Genomic DNA, 20935 nt, shown 5'->3' with positions numbered 1-20935 from the left:
AATAACAAAGCGAGAGACTAATATTTTGATAAGGAAGCAGATTTATTTTTTTTTTTTAATTGGAGGATTGGGCTCCAAAAAATTGGGCCCTCATAGAGGCCCTACGCTAAGCCACTAAGGGTCTGTTTGCACAAGTCCTTAGTCGGCCCTATATATATATGAGTATTTAGATACCTACTTCTTTTTAGGCTTCTATGCAAATAGCAATTGACGAGATGTGTACACAAAATATAATTCTGAAAAATAATACACAACATTGTAATGTCATGATTAATGTACTGTCACTAAGCAATCTCCTTATCTATATATCTTTTCCAATCAATGTGACTAATTGACAACCACATATCTTTGGTCATTCCTCATTAGTGTATGCAGGATCAGGGGCCATATAAATTCTAACTGACTCAAATCGCACTATCAATCTTATCATCTTTCACACGAAGTACTTAGTATATAGCATATGAAAAATTAGTAAAACAAAAACAAACGATCAACAACAACAATCAAACAATGCCAAATTGCTAACAATCAACTCACTACATTTATTTAATTAAGTCCGCCTAATACAAGATTTCACCCTTTAATATTACAACTTAAATTGATAACAACTGAACTTGACACTTTATTTAAGGGCGAAGGGAATAACACAAACAATGTACCGTAGCAGTTAATCAACTCCGATTATGGATGAAAGAAACAATTCGTTGACGAATAACACTAGCCTCAGGATCCGTATGATCATTAATATTAAAGCAATGCTCTTTTTCTTTGTTCTCCATAACCTCCACCTTCCCATTCCACCCACTCTTGATCAACTCATCCACATACAATTTCCCAACACCATACAAAAAGTCCTTCTCAGCCAACACAACCAACACCCGGCCACACGCGATTCGAGCTAGATCCTCTACGGCAGGCTTCATCCTAGGATCCTTAGGGCCTACATTTGTAGGACACATGAACATCCACATTTTATCACCTTCACCAAAATAAGGATGCAACAATATCATCCCTTCAATCTTTGCACCCTCAGGTAGTCCAATGGACCCTACCTTGGCTAATAATGTGTGCGACATGGTCCCACCTGCTGAGTTCCCACTGACGAATATACGGCTAAGATCGCCGTATTTGTTGAGCCAAGGCTCAGGTCCAGTGCCCTTACTGTGAGACGCCACCCACTCGAGTGCGGCCCATGAATCGTCGTAACACGCAGGGAGAGGGCGTGCAGGGAAAAGGCCGTACTCAACTGAGACCACAATGACGTTGGCATCGGCGGTAATGTGGGAGCCAAAGCGGGTGTAATCCTCGGAGAAGGCGGACCTCATGCAGAAGCCTCCTCCGTGGATAAATAACACGACGGGTAGTTTCTGTGTGGTGCACGCGCTGGTGAGCGCAGAAGAAGGGATGAATACTCGGACAGAGACATCAGGGGAGATTTCGACGTCTTTGATTGAGACGCCGAAGGTGGAGCCGAAAGAAGGAGGGACTATCTTGGAAGTGGGAGTAAAGACATGGATACGACCGTCTTTAAGAACGTTGAAGAAGAGGAATTTGTGGGCTATGTCTGATTCAGAGTAATTCCACTCTGATTCAGAGGTGTTGGTGTTTGAAGACATGATTGATTAGTGTAAGGGAAATGAATTGAATTGAATGTTGTTGTGTTAGTGATAAATTGGTTGGAGATAGTTCTGAATTTAAATCAAATTGATGATACAATTGGGATGGACTTTGTGTAAAATTGGTGATACAATTGAGATGGACTTTCTATTTTGGAGCAAGCAACGAGGATAGTATGACAGTGTGCTTTTGAATTTTGAATGTCACATGACTCACTTTGGTTGATTTTTATTAAATTAAACTAGTGCTTAGTTAGAGCATTGCACCGCTTGTTACTTTAATTATACCTTGTCTGTATATGATATCTTTTCTTTTAACAGATCTTGTGATTTGCAATTATATATATCCCCTCCGTCTCTTTATTAATGTCCACTTTCTATCGAGGGACTATTTATTTTCATGATTATACATATTGATGATTAATTAATTGGTTTAGATGGTTGGTTGATAATTTGCAATAACCATCTTTCTTATAAGTGGTTAGATGTTCAAATCTCAATTAAGGTTTATATAATGGTAAGAAATGTGAGATAGGATAAACATTCTTTTTTTTTTTAAGTGTAAGGTCCTATTAGGGATGGCAATATTAAGTGGATATCCACGAACCCGCTCCACCCGCTATAAATAAATGGACGAAAACCCGAATTAAATGGATGAGAAGCGGGTGACGGATGAAGCGGGTGATGGATCGGATCGGATGTGGATGATACTTTTTTCACCCGCTAACCATCCACCCACCCGTTTAATATATATTATAAAATTTAATCTAAGAATTTTAATAATAAAATATGAAATGTGCAAGAAAATTACTTATTTTTTTGTTGCAAATTAATTTTCAAACAATATATTGTTATTGTTTCAATTTGTAGTAATAAAATAAAAAAATTATGGTACAAATAACTGAAAATTAGAGTTTATGTGAGTTTTTTTTTCCACTTTAATACTCATCCATTAGTCATCCGCTCCACCCGTTTCATCCGCGGATGATGGACGGACGGATATGGATGATTGGTGAAGCGGATGACGGATGGATGTGGATGGAGCGATTAGAGTAATGGATGGATGCGGGTGAAGCTCCACCCGATCCGAATCCGATCCATTGCCATCCCTAGGTCCTGTTGGTGAAATTGTAAAATGGGTTGTGTAATGTAAAGTAACGGACTAAAGAAGTAAGGATAGTGGATTTACAATAGATTTTTGAATAATACTCTATAAATAAATATTAAAAAGAATTAAAATAGTAAGAATAGATTCTCAGTTTACTGAAAAAATTTAGGGGGAGTGTTTGGCTAGGAGATTTTTTGTGCAAAAAGAGTTGTTTGGTCATTTAAAAAGCATTATGAGGTGTTTGGTAAAGAGTTTTTTTAATCTAAAAAGCTTTTTTCTAAAAGATTATATGAGGGGAGTTTTTTTTTTAAAAAGAGCTTTTAGCTTTTTGGTTGTTTTATACTCTAATACAACTAATAACTAACATGTACCAAACATTTTTACACCATTACAATCAACTAATCAAAACAACTAATGCAAACATTTAACAACTAATAGATGATCAAAACAACTACTCCAAAACATCTAAATGCTATAATTGCCAAACATGGCCTTAAAATTAAATCACTTTATCATTTATCTACCCAAAATGGGTTACTACGCAAAGCATAATTAAATTAAATTTTTAAAAGCATGTTGAACAAGGTCTTATCCACACCATATGGTTATCAAAAGATCACCTAGAGATTGCACTAGAAGTCCAAATCTTAGTTTCTTACAAGTAACTTATATCATCATCGCTCGAGTATTAAAATGCATAAATTTCCTGATTAATAGCTAATGGCCATTGCCTATTACACTATCTCTACATTGGCAATAATGTCCTGTGAATTGAGAATTCCTTCTTTTTCCAAGCTCCACACGGGTTCGTTGTGCCCTCCAAGGACGATAAATTATCAAAACAATGCACTCAGCTCGTATACAAGAATCGCGTTATGTGATCGGATGTCACAAAATCTAAATTTAAACAAGACTATACACACATGTTCTGCATTTTAGGCCTTAAAATTAAAACACTTCAGTTTACATATTTTTATTAACTCTGATCATTAGTCCATTAATCATCCTGATGAATACAGGGGTCATATAATTCTAGTATAAACTGTAATAATACGGAACATTCATGAAAAATGAGTAAAGTACTAAACCAAAGTTGAAAATGTTTCACCTTTAACAGTCCACAAATACAAATAAACAACTGAACAATGCACATTCAACATCATCCATTCATCCCAGCAATAACTTAATTCGTTGCATACAAGATTTTTTTTATTTTCTGCAAATAAATTTCTGAAAATTAGCCAAGGAAAAAATTAGATAATAATTATTTTATAATAAGATCACATTATGTATCAAATAAGTTAATCATATCAACTCCGATTATGAATAAAGGAAGCGATCCGTTGACGAATAACAAGAGCCTCAGGATCTGTATGATCATATATATTAAAGCAATGATCTTTTTCTTTGTTCACCATAATGTCCACCTTCCCTTCCCACTCACTCTTGATCAACTCATCCACGTACGTCTTTCCGGCACCATACAGCCCATCTTTCTCAGCCAGCACCACCAACACCCTGCCACACGCGATCCGAGCTAGATCCTCTACAGCAGGCTTCATCCTAGGATCTTTAGGCCCTAAGTTTGTAGGACACATGAACATCCACATTTTATCATCTTCTCCGAAATAAGGATGAATTAGTATCATCCCTTCAACCTTTGCATCTCCTGGGAGTCCCTTTGACCCTACCTTAGCTAATAATGTGTGGGAGATAGTCCCACCTGCAGAATTTCCACTGACAAAGATCCGGCTAAGATCAGCGTAATCGTTGATCCAAGGTTCAGGTCCAGTGCCCTTACTGTGAGATGCCACCCACTCGAGTGCAGCCCAAGAATCGTCGTAACACGCAGGGATAGGGCGTGCAGGGAAAAGGCCATACTCTACTGAAACAACAATGGCATTTGCATCAGCGGTAATGTGGCAACCAAAGCGCGTGTAATCCTCAGAGAAGGCAGATCGCATACAGAAACCTCCTCCGTGGATGAATAACACGACAGGAAGTTTCTGTGTGGTGCACGCGTTGGTGGGTGCAGAGGAAGGGAGGAAGATTCGGGCAGAGACATCAGTGGAGATTTCGACGTCTTTGATTAAGACGCCAGAGCTGGAGCCAAATGAAGTAGGGACATTCTCAGAAGGGGGAGTCAAGACATGGATACGACCGTCTTTGAGAACGTTGAAGAAGAGGAATTTTTGAGCAATGTCTGATTCAGAGTAGTTCCACTCAGATTCAGATGTGTTGGTGTTTGAAGACATGTTTAGTATGATGTGTGTTAGTGATCTAGATTTTAATGTGTTATATTGACATTCACATTGACTTTTTACAAGGCCGACCCCACTTATGAGATTAAGACTTTAATTGATTAATATTGACTTTTTACAAGGATAATCTAATCCACCCTCACATGGCTACTAACACGGGCGGATCGGGGAGTACCTATCCATGCCACGGGGTTTAAAAATGAAATAAGATTATAGAAGATAAACCTGCCGAGCTTGTTGGTAACCGGAATTGATTACAGAAGGCTTCCAAAATGGGAGTACTGAAGCAAGTTGTGGTTTTTGATGTTAAATGCAAACAAACTTGGAAAAAGTACTCACAAGCTAAATAGTGACAGATCAATGCAGTGATACAGAGCTCCCAAGTCCCACCTACCAATTGCAAATTTAAAGTGGCTCATATAAAACATTCACTAAATTTAAACTATCAAGTAAAACAAAATGAAAGTTATCCAATAGCCATGATTAAACTAAAGTTATCATCTCTCACAACTTAACATCTACAAAGAACTAACTAATAAACAACAAGTTGATCAATGCTCAATCATCTTCCCAACAATTTATTTTTAATATTCAAGTCCGTCTTATACTTCAAGATTTTGCCAATTGCAAATAAATTTCCGGAAATCAGCCACGGAAACCATTAGATAACAACTATGCAGGTATAACAAGATTTGATACAGATAACATTATCAATCACCTTAGTTAATCAACTCTGATTATGGATAAACGAAGCGATCCGTCGACGAATAGCAACAGCCTCAAGATCAGTATGATTAGAGTAATGAAAACAATGCTCCTTATCTTTGTTCTCCATAATCTCCACCTTCCCTTTCCACCCACTCTTGATCAATTCATCAACATACATCTTTCCAACACCATACAAAAAGTCTTTCTCAGCCAGCAACACCAGCACCCTGTCACACCCGATTCGAGCTAGATCCTCTACAGCAGGCTTCATCCTAGGATCTCTAGGACCTAAATTTGTAGGACACATGAACATCCACATTTTATCATCTTCCCCAAAATAAGGATGAATTAATATCATCCCTTCAACCTTTGCATCCCCTTGTAGTCCTACCGATCCTACTTTAGCTAATAATGTGTGGGATATGTTTCCTCCTGCTGAGTCTCCGCCGACAAAGATTCGGCGGAGATCAGCGTGATCGTTGATCCATGGTTCGGGTCCTGATCCCTTACTGTGGGACGCCACCCACTCGAGTGCGGTCCATGAATCGTCGTAACACGCGGGGATAGGACGTGTAGGGAAGAGTCCGTAATCGACTGATACAACTATGGCGTTGGCTTCTGCAGCGATCTGGGAGCCGAATCGAGTGTAATCCTCTGAGAAGGCGGATTGCATGCAGAAGCCACCGCCATGGATGTATAACACGACAGGGAGTTTGTGTGTGGTGCACGCGTTGACGGATGAAGGGAGGAAGATTCTGACAGAGACATCAGATGAGATTTGAACGTCTTTGACTACGACGCCGGCTGTAGAGCCGAAGGAAGGTGGAACTTTGACTTTATGAGAAGGGGGACATAAGACATGGATACGACCGTCTTTCAAAACATTGAAGAACAGAAACTTTTGGGCGATGTCTGATTCAGAGTAGTTCCACTCAGGTTCAGATTCGAATGTGTTGGTGTTGGAAGACATGTTTTGTCTGCTAGAAAAGTGGGTTTTTTGGGTGATTTTAGTGAGGGAAGAAAATTTGTGTAAAATTGGGGATATAATTAAAGGAGTAGAATGAATTGTTGGTTTTTTAGGGGAAATGAGGAACGTGTGATTGTTTGATTTTTGGGATTTGACAGTTAATAATCGTGGACCTTTTCTTATCCAGAAACGACTGCTGAAATTTCTGGATATGTTGACAGCAAATGAAGTACACACCACAATAGACATGGCTGCTGAAATTTCTAAATGTCGTGTCCATCTTCAATTATTAAGGACGGTAGATATTAAAGAATTCGGGACGGCAATAATTGTCATTATAAAGTCATACTTGGTCTCATAAAACCTTGAATAATGAATTCCCTTTAAAACCTACTCCCTCCGTCCCTAAATTACATTTTTCCTTTCTATTTTTGATATTCCAAAATTACATTCCTCCTTTCTATCTTTGGTAAGTGTTTTTTAGTAAATCAACTCTCTTTTTCTGTTTTATATTTAATGCTTTCTCACTCATTCTTACCTAATCTCACTAATAATCCTTGTGCCAAATTACAATGAATATGATTGGTTAAAAATTTTCAATTAGAAGCATGTGATTGGTCCTTTTTTTTTGCAAAGAATTGATGACATGTCATGAGTAATAATTATTCTATCTTTGTACTTCCAATAGCATTATCTAATCATTGTTATTTGTCTTACTCCTTCCTCCTTAATTCCCGTGTAAATTACCAAAGAGGAATGTAATTTAGGGACGGAAGGAGTAATTATCAAAATTGCTCGATCACTAGACTAGTAAAGTTTATACTCCGTAGAAGATTAGACCAGTAAGTACAATTATTCGGAGCATTCATAGCTCGTGTATACACTGTTATAGGTGAAGGTTTAATGTAATTTTGTATGAACTGAACCAGTAACTGTGTATTATCTATACCGAGCATGAGGCTTCAGATAACAAATGATTTGACAGCATTACTGGCTTTGTTATATGTGTTCCATGACTCCATGAGTAGTGACAATCAAAACCGAGCATGAGGCAGGCTTCAGAACTGGAATAGATAACAGAACCCGAACATGATCAGGCTTAAGATCTGGAATAGATAACAGAAGCAAATCTCCTCATCAACCCTCTATTGGCTACGATATTTCTATGCTGGCTTCCTGTTTATTTGAAATGGAGTATTTTTCTTCTTATCATGTCCTCAAAATAACAGGAAGGTTCTTACCTAAACAAACCGTGATGATGCAATGGAAAAAGCCTATGTTACTCGGACTCTTCATTTTACCTCAAGTACCCGTGTCGGACCCTCGACCCTCGGACATGGGTATGACACATGGACACTTCATTTTAGTTGAAAATCATAGAATTTTTTTACAAAATAGCCGAGCCGGACACTTGGACACGTACCCGTGTCGGACATGGATACCCGAGTCCGAGTAACATAGGAAAAGGCTATTTGTCTGCTATAGAGATATTGGAAGGAACTCAATCTCAGTTTCCAACTCTTGAAGGTTAAGAATGAGTCTATCCCGATTCCTGAATGAAAGAGGTCAATTTATATGCATCCTCACATCGCCACTTTCACTCCTGCAGCTGCATTTTTTCTGATCATCATCAAACTGTTTTTTCAACAGTTACCTCCTTTATGCAAACATACCTGTTGCACAAAAAATTGAATACAATGCCATGTTTTATAACAATTAAAGCATCATTTGTGCAATGAATATGTCAAGCAAGCATAAAAATTTATTTGGGAATCAATTTTGAAGAAAGAAGACTCATTTTCATTCCACCAAATCTGCAGTTGCTTACATTATCAAAAATGTTAAAACTTGCAGTGTTTTTAATCAGTAGAGCTGAACATACATCTAATTCACCATCTCAATTTACATAAATGCAACATTACATACACTAGACGATAAGAATACGGATAACAAAAGTCTCTATCCTACACCCGGCAAAGTGCAAGCTTTGAGTCAATCACAGCATCTTAACTGAATTCAATGACAATAAAATGTATACAATTCGGCATCAGTGAAAGTAAGAGTGCTAAGAGCAGAGGGGCAATATCAAATGTGCCAGTGGATCTGGTTAAGAAAACCATCATTTTTCACTTCTCGCGTTTTCATTCTGCAAGTATTTCTGAACACCATATACAACCGTTCCAGCAACAAACAAGAACACTGTGGGAGTGAAAGATGGGTACAGAAACTTTACAAAGAACTTATCCCACTCTTCTGGAAGAAATCCTGTTGAAACAAAATAACAAAAGGTCACTAGCAGAAGAAAAAACAGCTTTTGACCCGAAAAGACAGTTGTGGCTAAGATTTACTTAAAATGTGAAGAATCAGAATATCAGATCATTGTTAACAAGCAGGAATTACACTGGTTGATCCTAAGGGCGGAAAATTAAAGTCATCAATTTCAGAACTATCAAGCATAATGTTTAAAAGAGAGTATCACAGAGATGAAGTATTGTTTAAGCCAACAGCTAAGGGCGAATAAGGTCTAGGGAAGACCAACATTACCACAACTCAGGCAGGCTTGACCCTAAGGAGGAAAGCCCGTAGGGTGCTGGTTGATCTTTGAAACAGCTTTCAAATGATGTATATCCTACAACATTTGACTAGATTCCCACCATCAACCATAGGCAACCAGACTGCTAATTGAAGATGCATACAGTTACTACCTGGTGGCTTTGAAACCTATGCACAATATTAAAATGCTTTGATTCTTTGAATCATCCATCCCAACCCACATACACGCACACCTACATTTTCATGGTAGGACAGTTCTTATCATCTCTAAGCAATATACATTAACAGTCCATATTAAGAGGAATCTATGCAATCAAAGCATTCCCGAGAACCAAAGCAGTGCTGAAACTGCTGATGGTACAAATGCAATTGCTCTTACACACAAGTTGAAGTTTGACAAACATGATGGTGCCAATCATGCTATAGGATAAATTGAGGTTTCTGGTTTCCAGTAATAGCCAAAGCAGCTAGAAGCCAAGAGAGAAGGTGAGTGTATAGATTTGTGTTCACGAAAAGAAGACTTTCTAGTCTTTCATCAGTACTGATACTTACCAACAAGTATACAAATGTTCTCTTCATTTTTGCTAAATTTTTGTTTACAACATTGATAAACTAAATACAATTATCTTTGCTAATGAGACAGAGGTGCCAAGTTCACCTATGTTACATTCCTAGTCCTCACAATTCATGTACCCCATTGCACTGGTATTCAAAGCTTAATATCTATTTTTAACAAAAATCTTAATTTAATAACTATGATACAAAAGGCTATTCTCCTATCTTTATGACACTAATTACCAGAAACAATTAAACTAGACGCTGGACCGGGTTACTACTACATAGAACCTAATCATGGTCCTCTAACAAAGATGCCTCCTAATCACTGTCGCCGGGCGGGTTAGGAAGGTCAAATGTATGCAATCTCTAACACTCTATAGACCTCTAATTCTAAAGGCCAATTCACTAAAAACTTACTCCAACAAAGTTTCAAGCATGGTGTATTGATATTTACATACTTAAACAAACACTCCTCTACATAAAATTAGCAAAAACTTACTAATTTCCTAACATACAGAGCAATTACTATAGATACAATAATCAAATACTTAAATTAAATTGACCATATGATAAAAATTAATCAAGTGCATAAAATGAAAAATAATATATGATTATGAAATACCTGAGGCAGCAAGAACAATGCCCTCAACAAGAATAACACAACCAAGGCCCAACCAAGTAAGCAAAAAAGCTCTTTCATTCACACCTTGTTGATTATCTTCCTCACCCCCATTTTTATTACCCAAAAAAGCTGGTTTTTCCACTGGATTACGCCGTATAATTGAAGCTCTCTCTCTCTTCCCTTTCTTCTTCCCAGTTGATGATGATGGTTTGGGTAATTGGGTCGACCCGAATCCTTGCCCGGTTGAAGAAATGGGTTTTTTATCAGAAGATTGCTCAATTGGGTCATTATTAATGGTGGGTTTTGAAGATTGAGATTCTGAAGATGATGAATCTAGACAAAAAATGGTGAATTTGGGTTTGGTTGGAAGAGTTTTGAAGAGTAAGAGATGAGGTTTATTGGTGAAGGTAGAAGAGGATTGAAGGGAAAGCAGTGCCATTTTTATTTGTTTGGTATTTTTACATTTCTCTCAGATTTTTGGTTTATTTTGATCCATATTTTCTTGGAATTGGGTCATTTTCCCTCTTTTTTCTATCCATTTTAATTATCCTAGAGATTAGAAACAAGAAACTTGAACAGTGCACTATACTCCCAAATCCCAATAAGGTTTGACTAATAATACAGTCCATATGAATTACTCCCTGACTTTTGCTTAGTTGTCTCACTTTGACTTTTGCTTAGTTGTTTCACTTTGACTTTTACATTATCACGTTTTGTCCGATATTCACATACTCCGTATAAAATTAGCTTAAAGCCTTGAACAACACAAACTAGTGCTTGGATGCGTTCAATAGCACAAACTTTAATTGGAGCAACAAATTTTAGGGTTGGTGCGGTGAATGACATAGTGCGAGAGATTCTATCGGATTTCAACCACTTTGTGCTTCACTTAAAGTGAGAGTTTAGGAGGTAACGAGGATTCCACCTACAATTCATGCTACTGAGCACACCTAAACAAAAGTTTGTGCTATTTTAGTCACTTTTGCCTACATTTTAATGCTTATTTGATTAAAATTTAAAAGTGTGTGATACTACACAAAATTTCGCCAATAATCTACAAAAACTATAATGAGTTTGCACAACCATCTTACTTTATCAATCATTTTCTTAAGAAAACCAACCAAGATGAAAAATTTAAACTTAATAATTATGACTTATCGTACATTAGACCATCATTGTTAATTACCCCGTATTTTTTTAAACCATTAATTACTCGGTTACTCCGTATCAGGCCAATAGTTCACTCAACTTTTGGCAATGATTTTTTTATTTTTTATTTTATTTTATTTTTTTTTTTTTAATGGCCCTTTTATTTTTCTCCTCCGCAATAATCTTTCCTTAAAAAAACAAAAATGTGATTTTAATGAGATGGGCAAAATCTCCATGAATCCTTGTTTCTCTGTCCTCCCCAAAAATGGCGTTTGTCACTCAACTCCACTCTCTCTCACTACCCTCCACTTTCCTTCCCAAATCTCCATCTTTCAATCAAAGCTTTCCTCTTTCCTTGAAGACGAAGACCAAGCCACAATTTACAGCTCAAAGCAACAACAATGGCGGTGCTGCTGTTGTCTGGTTTAAGCATGACCTTCGAATCGACGATCATCCCGGCATTGTTTCCGCCGCTTCCAACTACTCCAATGTTGTCCCTATTTACGTCTTCGATCCTCGTATTTTATCCCGTTAAGTCTATTTCTCTCTCTTTTTCTACTTGATTTTTGATTTCTTTGATAAAATTTCGTTGAAATGATCTGAATTTACGAGTTGAACAATCGATGAATTGGGTTTAATTTGTTGAATGATGAGCTGCTTTGATTAATATATGCTTAGGGTTTAACCGTTCAATTTTGTATTTGAAATTTATTAATGTATGTAGTTTATTGCTTAGTTGTATTTAGTAGGGAAATGAAGAATTAGGAATTAGTTCAATTTTTCATTTGAAATTTATTTATTTATGTAATTTGTTACTTTAGTTGTGTTTGGGAGGGAAATGAAGAATTAGCAATTAGTTCAATCTTGCTTTTGAAATTCATTAATGTGTGACAATTTGTTACTATAGGAAATGAATAATTAGGAATTGGTTCATTTTGTATTTGAAGTTCATTAATGTTTGTAATTTGTTATTTTAGTTGTACTTAGGGTGGAAATGAAGAGTTAGGAATTGGTTCTTTGCGCCTTTTTTTATTCATGGTATAAAGTTGAGCTTGTAGATTTGCAAGCCTATAAATGTTGTGAATTGAATTGTGTTTGCAGAGTGGCTTACACAATGTACTTTTGTTTGGCGTAAATTTTTTGTGTGATTTATTCTCCCACGAGGGCTATGATAGTCTAGTCTTCCCTGTATCGTTCCAAATATTATCAAAATGGCACAAACCTTAGAATGACAATGTGAGCCTTCTTAGTTCACAGTGTTCTGTGTGATTCTCGCATTTCTTTGCTTAGTTTAATGTATTTTGCTAAATTTAAGTGAAATGAGTGTGGATAATGTGGCATCTGAAGAACAAGTGTCATCTGAAGAACAAGTGTCATTAGAGATATGGTCATGTAGAGTATAAAACTCATTGCTTCATTAGGCGTTAAGGCTAAAAGGATGTTTTTTATGACAGTCATCCTCACAGCTGTAATTACAATAGGGCAGAACTGCAATGGACTTTAGGGTTGTACTTTTCTTTTCTTTTTAGTTTTTACACCACCCTTTGGTTTGGACCGAATGACCGATAAAGATGAGAAATTATTTATAAGAAAATTTCCACTAACAAGGAATATTGAGAGGTGGGTATTTTTTTTTAATCACCGCAGTTATTGCAGATTTGCAGCTATTCTCTGTTCCATGTTATCTAAATAGTCATTCCTCAAAGCATAAGCAAATGTGGACTGCCTTTTGCGTTTGTATATTGTGACCATATGTATATTGCGAGTCTTATTTGTAGTGACTGTAAATGGGATTATGGGTACTGCAGGTTTTCCTGATGAAATGGTAGAACTTCTTCTTCTTGCTGTAGAAGATTTAAGGAGGTCACTTAAGAAGCATGGTTCCAATTTGATGATCAGATCTGGGAATGTGGAAAGCATCTTAAGAGAACTAGTAAAAGAGGTTGTTACACACTAGGTATACTTAATGTGATAGTTAATAGTCAGTTTGTGAAAACATTGAGCATTCATAGTTTCACTTTGTTAATTTTATAAATGAGGACTTAAACAGATTAAAGCAACCGTATTATTTGCGGAAGAAGAGGTAGAATATGATATACGCTCTTTGGTTGCTACTGTTGATGATTCCCTAGCAGCAGATCCTGTTCTAGATTGGAAACCAAAGATTGAGGTGTGGAGGACGCCTTTTTATGATGCAAAGGTGATAGTGATTATCTCATCTTAGTGATTACATTGGCTTCATTACTTTCATGTATGCTTGACAAACATTCTGCTGACAAATAAACATGTAGAGCTTAGATGACTTACCTGCATTCTTTGGAGATGTGAAGAAACCTCAATACAATGATGTTTCATTGCTTGGTATTCCAAGATTTCATGGATGCTCCTTGGAGTTGGATTGGGGTGAGCTGTCTTGTTCTGTCATTAAACTTTTTGCCTCTTCATCGTTGAAGCGTGAATCTTTATTCTAGTGTCTCTATCCTATGACAAAATTGTCATAAATGATGTCAATGGACTCGTATCAGGTCTTCTTCCCACTATCGATGATGTGCGTACATTAATGGACTATCATGCAAATAAAGAAAAAGAACAATGGAATACCATCAAACACACTTCAGCAGAAGCTGTATTGAGAATGGATCACATGGAGCTGCTCAAATCTGGCAGTCCTGTGCCAGGGGAATCTAGGGTATCACAATTAGGGAGCAGCAGTCAAATTTCCAACAAAACTCAAAGAAAGAGGCTGAAAAACTCTGTTTTTAGTACTAGTAAAGGAAACATAGTTGCTGGTGGAACAGAAGATGTATTGAATGCGTTAGCTGGGTATTTGAGATATCTGGAAGGAACAGGACGGGATGACTGGCAAGAGTAAGTTCTATTGTGATGATCTTTTCTTCAGCTCATTTTGGCTTGACTTCCCCTGTACTTTATCCAATACTTTATTGACATAACACTAATAAAATAAGATAATTGATTTCATACAAATTGTGATGGACAAAATTTGCTTATTGAACTTTTTAGATTTATAAATATTTGATACTGTCATAAAATTATGTAGAAGACATAGTAGATAAAAATTTGTAAATCCAAAAAAAGGGTAGGTGAGCTTATATTTGGTTATATTGTTTAGGAAACATATGTTGGGACACTGCAAAATAAGAAGTGTACATATTTGTATGAGGCCAAAAGAGTATTTGCTTCGTTAACAGCTCAACACTAACTAATATGCGTAAGCATGCATGAAAAGATTGCAACATTCAGATTTATCTTTTGTGCTGCAAATCTTCCAAGGTGCTGATAGTGGAGATATCATGATATAGAAAAAGGGCAGTACAATTTTTTAAAGGTGTTACACACTTACACTCTAGCCTTTCTGTTTCTATTGATGTTCCAATATCTGCATGAAATGTACTTGTTAATCCCAGTAGAAGAACTATAGCATGTGGCTTGTCCTTCGGTCACTCCCTGTATTTATTGCTTAACCAATCTTCCACTGGTTTTATAATTCTTATCCTGATGTGGTGTCAGGATCCACCAAAGATTGAGAGAGACTGAAATCCGAACTGGGGCTTCATTTGGAGCTCTTTTTGGATCTGCTTTGCAACTTGGCACCATATCCCATAGGAGAGTATATTATGAAGCAATAAGATATGAGAAAGAACGAAATGCAGGGTTTATATCTCCATTTGGCTATTATACGACAACAGTTGCTGCTGCCATTGAGGCAGTATGCTCAGTAGAGGTATGAGAAATGATAACTTGACTGAAAGCTGACATCACTTTTTGATTGAACAGACTTTAATTTGCTAATTGGTGTCAGCTAATTGTTTTAAGTATTTGTGTCAGTGGTATTGGCTTCTGAGTTTGAAAAGTCTATCTCGAAGGGAAGAACCATACTCTAAAAGACTGTGGAGATGGAATGGCCACCTGATTCAGGTATGGTAATTTGTAGGGAATGAATGGAGGAATGAGTTATAAGCTTTACATAGGACTAATGTTTTTATTTAATTTTGTTTGAGGCAGTTTAATTTTCCTTGTCATTTTCAATGGTAGACTTGAGCTTTGATGGGAAAAATTCTCAAATTCCTTAGATAGTCAGCTGGTTTGGGAAGACTTTTCATATTGACTAAAGTAGTTTTTGAATGTGATATTCCAAGTCCAGTCAGTGATGCAAGGGTAGGGTTCATCATTCTGTGTGTGTGTGCGTGTGTATTATCAATGGATTAATTTATTTGGGTTGAGTATCTGAGTCTCTCCTGGCATTGCTTTGAGTCTCCGACATGCATGGCCAAAATTGAATTGTAGATTTTTGGCTACTAAACACTGTTCTGTTTTTAGTACACAGTTGTTGGTTGTGAAGGGCCTGCAGTTCTTCTTGTCCATGGATTTGGGGCTTTCCTTGAGCATTATCGTGACAACTTGAGTAATATAGCTGATGGTGGGAATCGAGTTTGGGCTCTTACTCTTTTAGGCTTTGGCCAGTCTGAAAAGCCAAATATTATTTACAATGAGCTCATGTGGGCGGAATTATTGCGTGACTTCATTATTGAGGTTGTGGGTGAGCAAGCACATCTTGTTGGAAACTCAATTGGTGGTAGGTTTCACCTTGCCTCTTCTTCAACAGACATTTGAAATTGACTGCTCTGTTGTTAGGCCTTATTTAGTTCACCTTGCCTCTTCTTCAAGAATAGATAAGTTTAGATTAGGGCTAATAAGCTCAGAGAGGATAAGTTCCAGAAAAAATAAGCTTAGATTAGGGTTTATAAGGGTTACCAAAGATCAATTTACCACTAAATGAAGTTCAGTAAGTTCAAATAAAGTTCAGATAAGTTAAGACATGCTCAAATAATGCAAACTTAGTTATAATTTCAATCAATGGACACTTTAATTCCTAGATCTATTCTTATTTCCTCTAATACCTGTAGTAATCAATATTTTTTAAATTTCAGGATACTTTACTTCAATTGTTGGTGGTCTTTGGCCTTCACTGGTCAAATCTATTACTCTTATGAACACTGCTGGAGATGTTTTTCCAGGATATTCCTCTCTGCTATTCTTTAAGGTGAGGAATTTATAAGCTGTATGATTGCCAGAATTAAGTACTTGGGTAGCTTTTGGAGAAGTGCTCATGAAAACTGGATTTTGCACTGAGAACAACTTTTTTCCATCTGAATCCATTGTAGGAAAGACAAATTTCTGGGGCTGCTTGGTTGGGATCAAGAGCAATTCTGCAATACTTGAGATTTAGCATAAGAAGCCTCGTTAAAAATTGCTACCCTACTGTAAGTGGGCTCATTCACAGCTATGCTTGATAGCTGTAACTTGTTCTAAGTTTTTTACTGTTTCATTTCTTTTTCTTTTTGTTATTAATAATTTGTATGTTATTTCAAATTTGAAGCGACCTGAAAGGGCTGATGACTGGCTCATCAAGGAAATGCTTAGAGCTGTATCCTCTTCTATTAATGAGATTTGGTTTTTCATCACTGCCCTATTTCTGTTTTGCTTTATAGTTTCCTATGTTTCTAGCATTGTCAACCTTGATGTTTGCACAAGTCATATGATCCTGGCTCAGTGGAGGTTTTAGAGAGCGTATTCAGCTTCAATTTGTCCATTCCTCTTAATCATCTTTTAAGCAGATTAACGGGGAAGGTTTTAGTTATACAGGTAATTCTAATTTTTTTTTGCAACTTTTTTTTTTTTTTTTTTTTTGTTTTTTTTTTGGGATAATCTTGTTTGCAAATGATAAAGTTCTAGCTGTATATAATAAAAACTACTAGGCATTCAAATCATGTCTGATTGGTTTATTTATTTTCGTCAGGGAATGAAAGACCCAATAGCTGATCCTGGTTCCAAGCTTGCTATGTTCAGAGAGCACTGTGAAGGAATCATAATCAAGGAGCTTGATGCTGGTAATTACACCTTTTAAACCCCTGAATTAATTGCAATATGAAAGACTGAATACATCAGTTGGATACTATAACCATGGTGTTGATACTGTAGGCCATTGCCCCCATGATGAGTGTCCAGATGAAGTCAATGCTATGATCTGTGGATGGATATCAGAAATTGAGAGCAAAATTCATTCTGAGAGCTTTGGTTCATCAATCAGCTCGCCATGCACATAACACAATTATGTTACCATAACCGTGTAAAAATTAAAGCCGGATAGCAAATTGTTAATTGGGAAAAATATGAAAATTTGCTAAAACAGTCCAGAAGATGGGGAAATAAGAGGGAGATGGGTTTTTTAACAGTTTTTACATTCTATATTTCCCTTATTGTGCTTTCTTCGAGGTTCGGGACCGGGACCGGTACCGAGAATATGTTGATTGACCCCAAAACAGGGTGAGTGGGGGACTGTTTGGGTTGTTATTGATTGTTTATATGAGATAAGATATGATACTTACATAACAAACATAAATAGTTTGTTTAAATATATCAATCTACTCGCATATCAATCAAAACACATGTGAATGGTAACAATGAATAGTCACTATTGTCAAATTAACACACATGTGAATGGTAATAATAAATAGTCACTATAGTCAAATCAATCATTATATCACATAATGTGTTTATTTCCATTACTATTGTCAAATCACATCACTATTTTACCCACATTTCATCACTTATATAGCGTATAATGTGTTTATGTCATCATTAATATCAACTCATGTCATATAATGACATCACATCATCAAAAATTTATTTATATAAAATGACATCATTATAGTCAAGTCACATCACTTCTTATATACTTTAATGACATCATTATAGTCAAGTCACATCATTTCAATTAGGGTTGTTCAATTCAGATATCCGATCCGATCCGATCGAAGAAGTTGCGATCCGAATCCGATACGAAATTTTTGGAAATCCGGATTTTCGGATCGGGTAGTCGGGTTTTCGGATCGGGTAGTTAAAATTTTCAGAAAAAAATCTGATCCGTATTCGATCCGAAAATCCGAAATTTTTTCGGATATTCGATTCGAAATATCCGAAAACTTAAAAACCCGATTGGATATCCGAAATTTCGGATCGGATCATCGGAATTCCGGATCGTATATTTCGGATCGGATATTTTTTAACACCCCTAATTTTAATACACTTATATGACATCATTTTAATCAAGACACATCATTTCAATACACTTATTTGACATCATTATATATATGACATCACTATAGTCAAGTCACATCACATCACATTATGACACTTATATGACATCACTATATTTTATGAATTTCAAGATAGAGTCAAAAGTCAAAACTCATTCTTTGTACTTTTTTGACATCTATATCGGTGTGTTATGGTTTCGAACCTCCTTATATTACCCCATGAGTCATCCAACACAATCAATTCATTTTTTGAAAAAATGTCAAAAATTGATCCGAAATCGTGTATTATAACCTTCAATTTTGGACAATTTTCCACTTATTTTGACCCAGAAATAAAAATTGCCGAGGTGCTTACAATGGACACTAATACACCCCGGGAGTCTATTTGGGTGGGTACAACCATACAATATGCCTTTAAGCAGTCATTTTACACATTCTAAACTTGCACCGATTTTGTGAACTTAAGCCTACCATTGACATTTATAACAATATATAATGGTCATATATAGTTCATTATATGACCCTAAGATGTATCCCCTAGGGTTTCAAGACTTTTCGCCATCCGGCCCCAGAACTTCGAAAATTCCTCAAAAAGCATGGATAATAGCCTTCAATTTTGGAATCTTTTGACCTTTTTCAGCTCGGAGATAAAAATAGCCGAAATGTTTACCATGGTCCTTAATATCCTCCAGGAGTCCAATTGGGTGGCTGGAAACATCAAATATGCCTTAAAACAGTCAATTTACTCGTTCGAAACTTGCACCGATTTCGTGAACTAAAGCCTACCACGAACATTTTTGACAACATATAATGGTCATATATGGTTCCAAACGTCATTTAATGACCCTAAGATGTGTCCCCTAGGGTCTCGAGACTTTCCGCCACAGGTCCCGTAACCTCAAAAATTCCTCAAAAAACGTGGATCATAGCCTTCAATTTTGGATATTTTTGACCTTTTTCCGCCTGAAAATAAAAATAGCCGAGATGTTTACCATGGTCCTTAATACCCTCCAGGATTACAATTGGGTGGGTGGAACCATCAAATATGCCTTAAAACGATCAATTTACCCGTTCGAAACTTGCACCGATTTCGTGAACTGAAGCCTACCACGTACATTTTTGACAACTTAAAATGGTCATATATGGTTCCAAATGTCATTATATGACCCTAAGATGTATCCCCTAGGGTCGCAAGACTTTTCGCCACCGGGTCCCGTAACCTCAAAAATTCCTCAAAAAACATGGATTATTGCCTTTAATTTTGAAATTTTTTGACCTTTTTCCGTCCGAAAATAAAAATAGCCGAGATGTTTACCATGATCCCTAATACCCTCCGGGAGTACAATTGGGTGGGTGGAACCATCAAATATGTCTTAAAACAGTCAATTTACTTGTTCGAAACTTGCACCGTTTTCGTGAACTGAAGCCTACCCGGACATTTTTTACAACATAAATTGGTCTTATATGGTTCCAAACGTCATTATATGACCCTAAGATGTATCCCCTAGGGTCTCAAGACTTTTCGCCATGGGGTCCCGTAACCTCAAAATTTCCTCAAAAAGCGTGGATAATAGCCTTTAATTTTGGAATTTTTTGACCTTTTTCTGCCCGGAAATAAAAATAGCCAGAATGTTTACCATGGTCCCTAATACTCTCCAGGAGTCCAATTGGGTGGTTGGAAACATTCAATATGCCTTAAAACAGTCAATTTACCCGTTCGAAACTTGCACCGATTTCGTGAAATAAAGCCTACTTCGGACATTTTTGACAACATATAATGGTCAAATATGGTTCCAAACATCATTATATGACTCTAAGATGTATCCCCTAGGGTCTCAAAACTTTTCGCCACCGGGTCCCGTAACTTCAAAAATTCCTCAAAAAGCGTGGATAATAGCCTTCAATTTTGGAATTTTTTTGACCTTTTTCCGCCCGAAAATAAAAATAGCCGAGATGTTTACCATGGTCTCTAATACTCTCCGGGAGTCCAATTAGGTGGGTAAAGTAGCTCAAGCTTGTAGTCTTTATTGAATCTTGACATGGACAAACATATAATACAATTATTATTAATCTATCATTTAGAAGAGGGTTCTTACTTGCTCTTGTTCCTGCTTTGCAATATCATTTATTGTGAATTATATTAAATCTCAATTTTATTTTTTTATTTTTTTTTATTTTTTTATTTTTTATAATTTTTTTATATTTTTTTTTGTAAATCTCAATATATGATACTTCCTTCATCCTCTTGTAATTGCAACGTGGAGGAGATGCACGA

General features: G+C 36.5%; 4 protein-coding genes and 1 pseudogene across 5 annotated transcripts; 1 reads left to right on the top strand and 4 right to left on the bottom strand.

The window, feature by feature from the left end:
• Positions 1–470: 470 nt before the first annotated feature.
• LOC145609190 (putative carboxylesterase 1) lies at positions 471–1829 on the bottom strand. Its single transcript, XM_081664737.1, has one exon. It carries the CDS (start codon positions 1614–1616, stop codon positions 672–674), a length of 945 nt encoding a protein of 314 aa, XP_081520863.1. The 5' UTR covers positions 1617–1829; the 3' UTR covers positions 471–671.
• Positions 1830–3834: 2005 nt separating this feature from the next.
• On the bottom strand, positions 3835–5000 carry LOC145607765 (putative carboxylesterase 1). The gene has a single exon (XM_081663355.1). It carries the CDS (start codon positions 4977–4979, stop codon positions 4035–4037), a length of 945 nt encoding a protein of 314 aa, XP_081519481.1. The 5' UTR covers positions 4980–5000; the 3' UTR covers positions 3835–4034.
• A 247-nt stretch (positions 5001–5247) lies between these two features.
• On the bottom strand, positions 5248–6918 carry LOC145607764 (putative carboxylesterase 7 pseudogene; annotated as a pseudogene). Its single transcript, XR_014105625.1, has 2 exons — positions 5704–6918; positions 5248–5375 (listed from the first exon to the last, which is right to left on the bottom strand). The product of XR_014105625.1 is annotated as a putative carboxylesterase 7 pseudogene (transcript).
• A 1539-nt stretch (positions 6919–8457) lies between these two features.
• Positions 8458–10937, bottom strand: LOC145608808 (protein LPA2-like). Its single transcript, XM_081664403.1, has 2 exons — positions 10394–10937; positions 8458–8925 (listed from the first exon to the last, which is right to left on the bottom strand). Exons 1-2 carry the CDS (start codon positions 10830–10832, stop codon positions 8780–8782), a joined length of 585 nt encoding a protein of 194 aa, XP_081520529.1. The 5' UTR covers positions 10833–10937; the 3' UTR covers positions 8458–8779.
• An 812-nt stretch (positions 10938–11749) lies between these two features.
• On the top strand, positions 11750–17793 carry LOC145607973 (uncharacterized). Its single transcript, XM_081663575.1, has 14 exons — positions 11750–12072; positions 13351–13484; positions 13593–13742; positions 13834–13945; positions 14068–14410; positions 15071–15284; positions 15389–15478; positions 15881–16136; positions 16492–16604; positions 16726–16824; positions 16941–16988; positions 17096–17206; positions 17361–17451; positions 17543–17793. The coding sequence occupies exons 1-14, from the start codon at positions 11808–11810 to the stop codon at positions 17665–17667; spliced, it is 2151 nt and encodes a 716-aa protein (XP_081519701.1). The 5' UTR covers positions 11750–11807; the 3' UTR covers positions 17668–17793.
• Positions 17794–20935: the final 3142 nt, after the last annotated feature.

Source organism: Chenopodium album, chromosome 23 (genome assembly GCF_948465745.1).
Source record: "Chenopodium album chromosome 23, dcCheAlbu1.1, whole genome shotgun sequence".
In the NCBI taxonomy this organism is placed as follows: domain Eukaryota; kingdom Viridiplantae; phylum Streptophyta; class Magnoliopsida; order Caryophyllales; family Amaranthaceae; genus Chenopodium; species Chenopodium album.
This window is presented reverse-complemented; position numbering and strand designations above follow the sequence as displayed.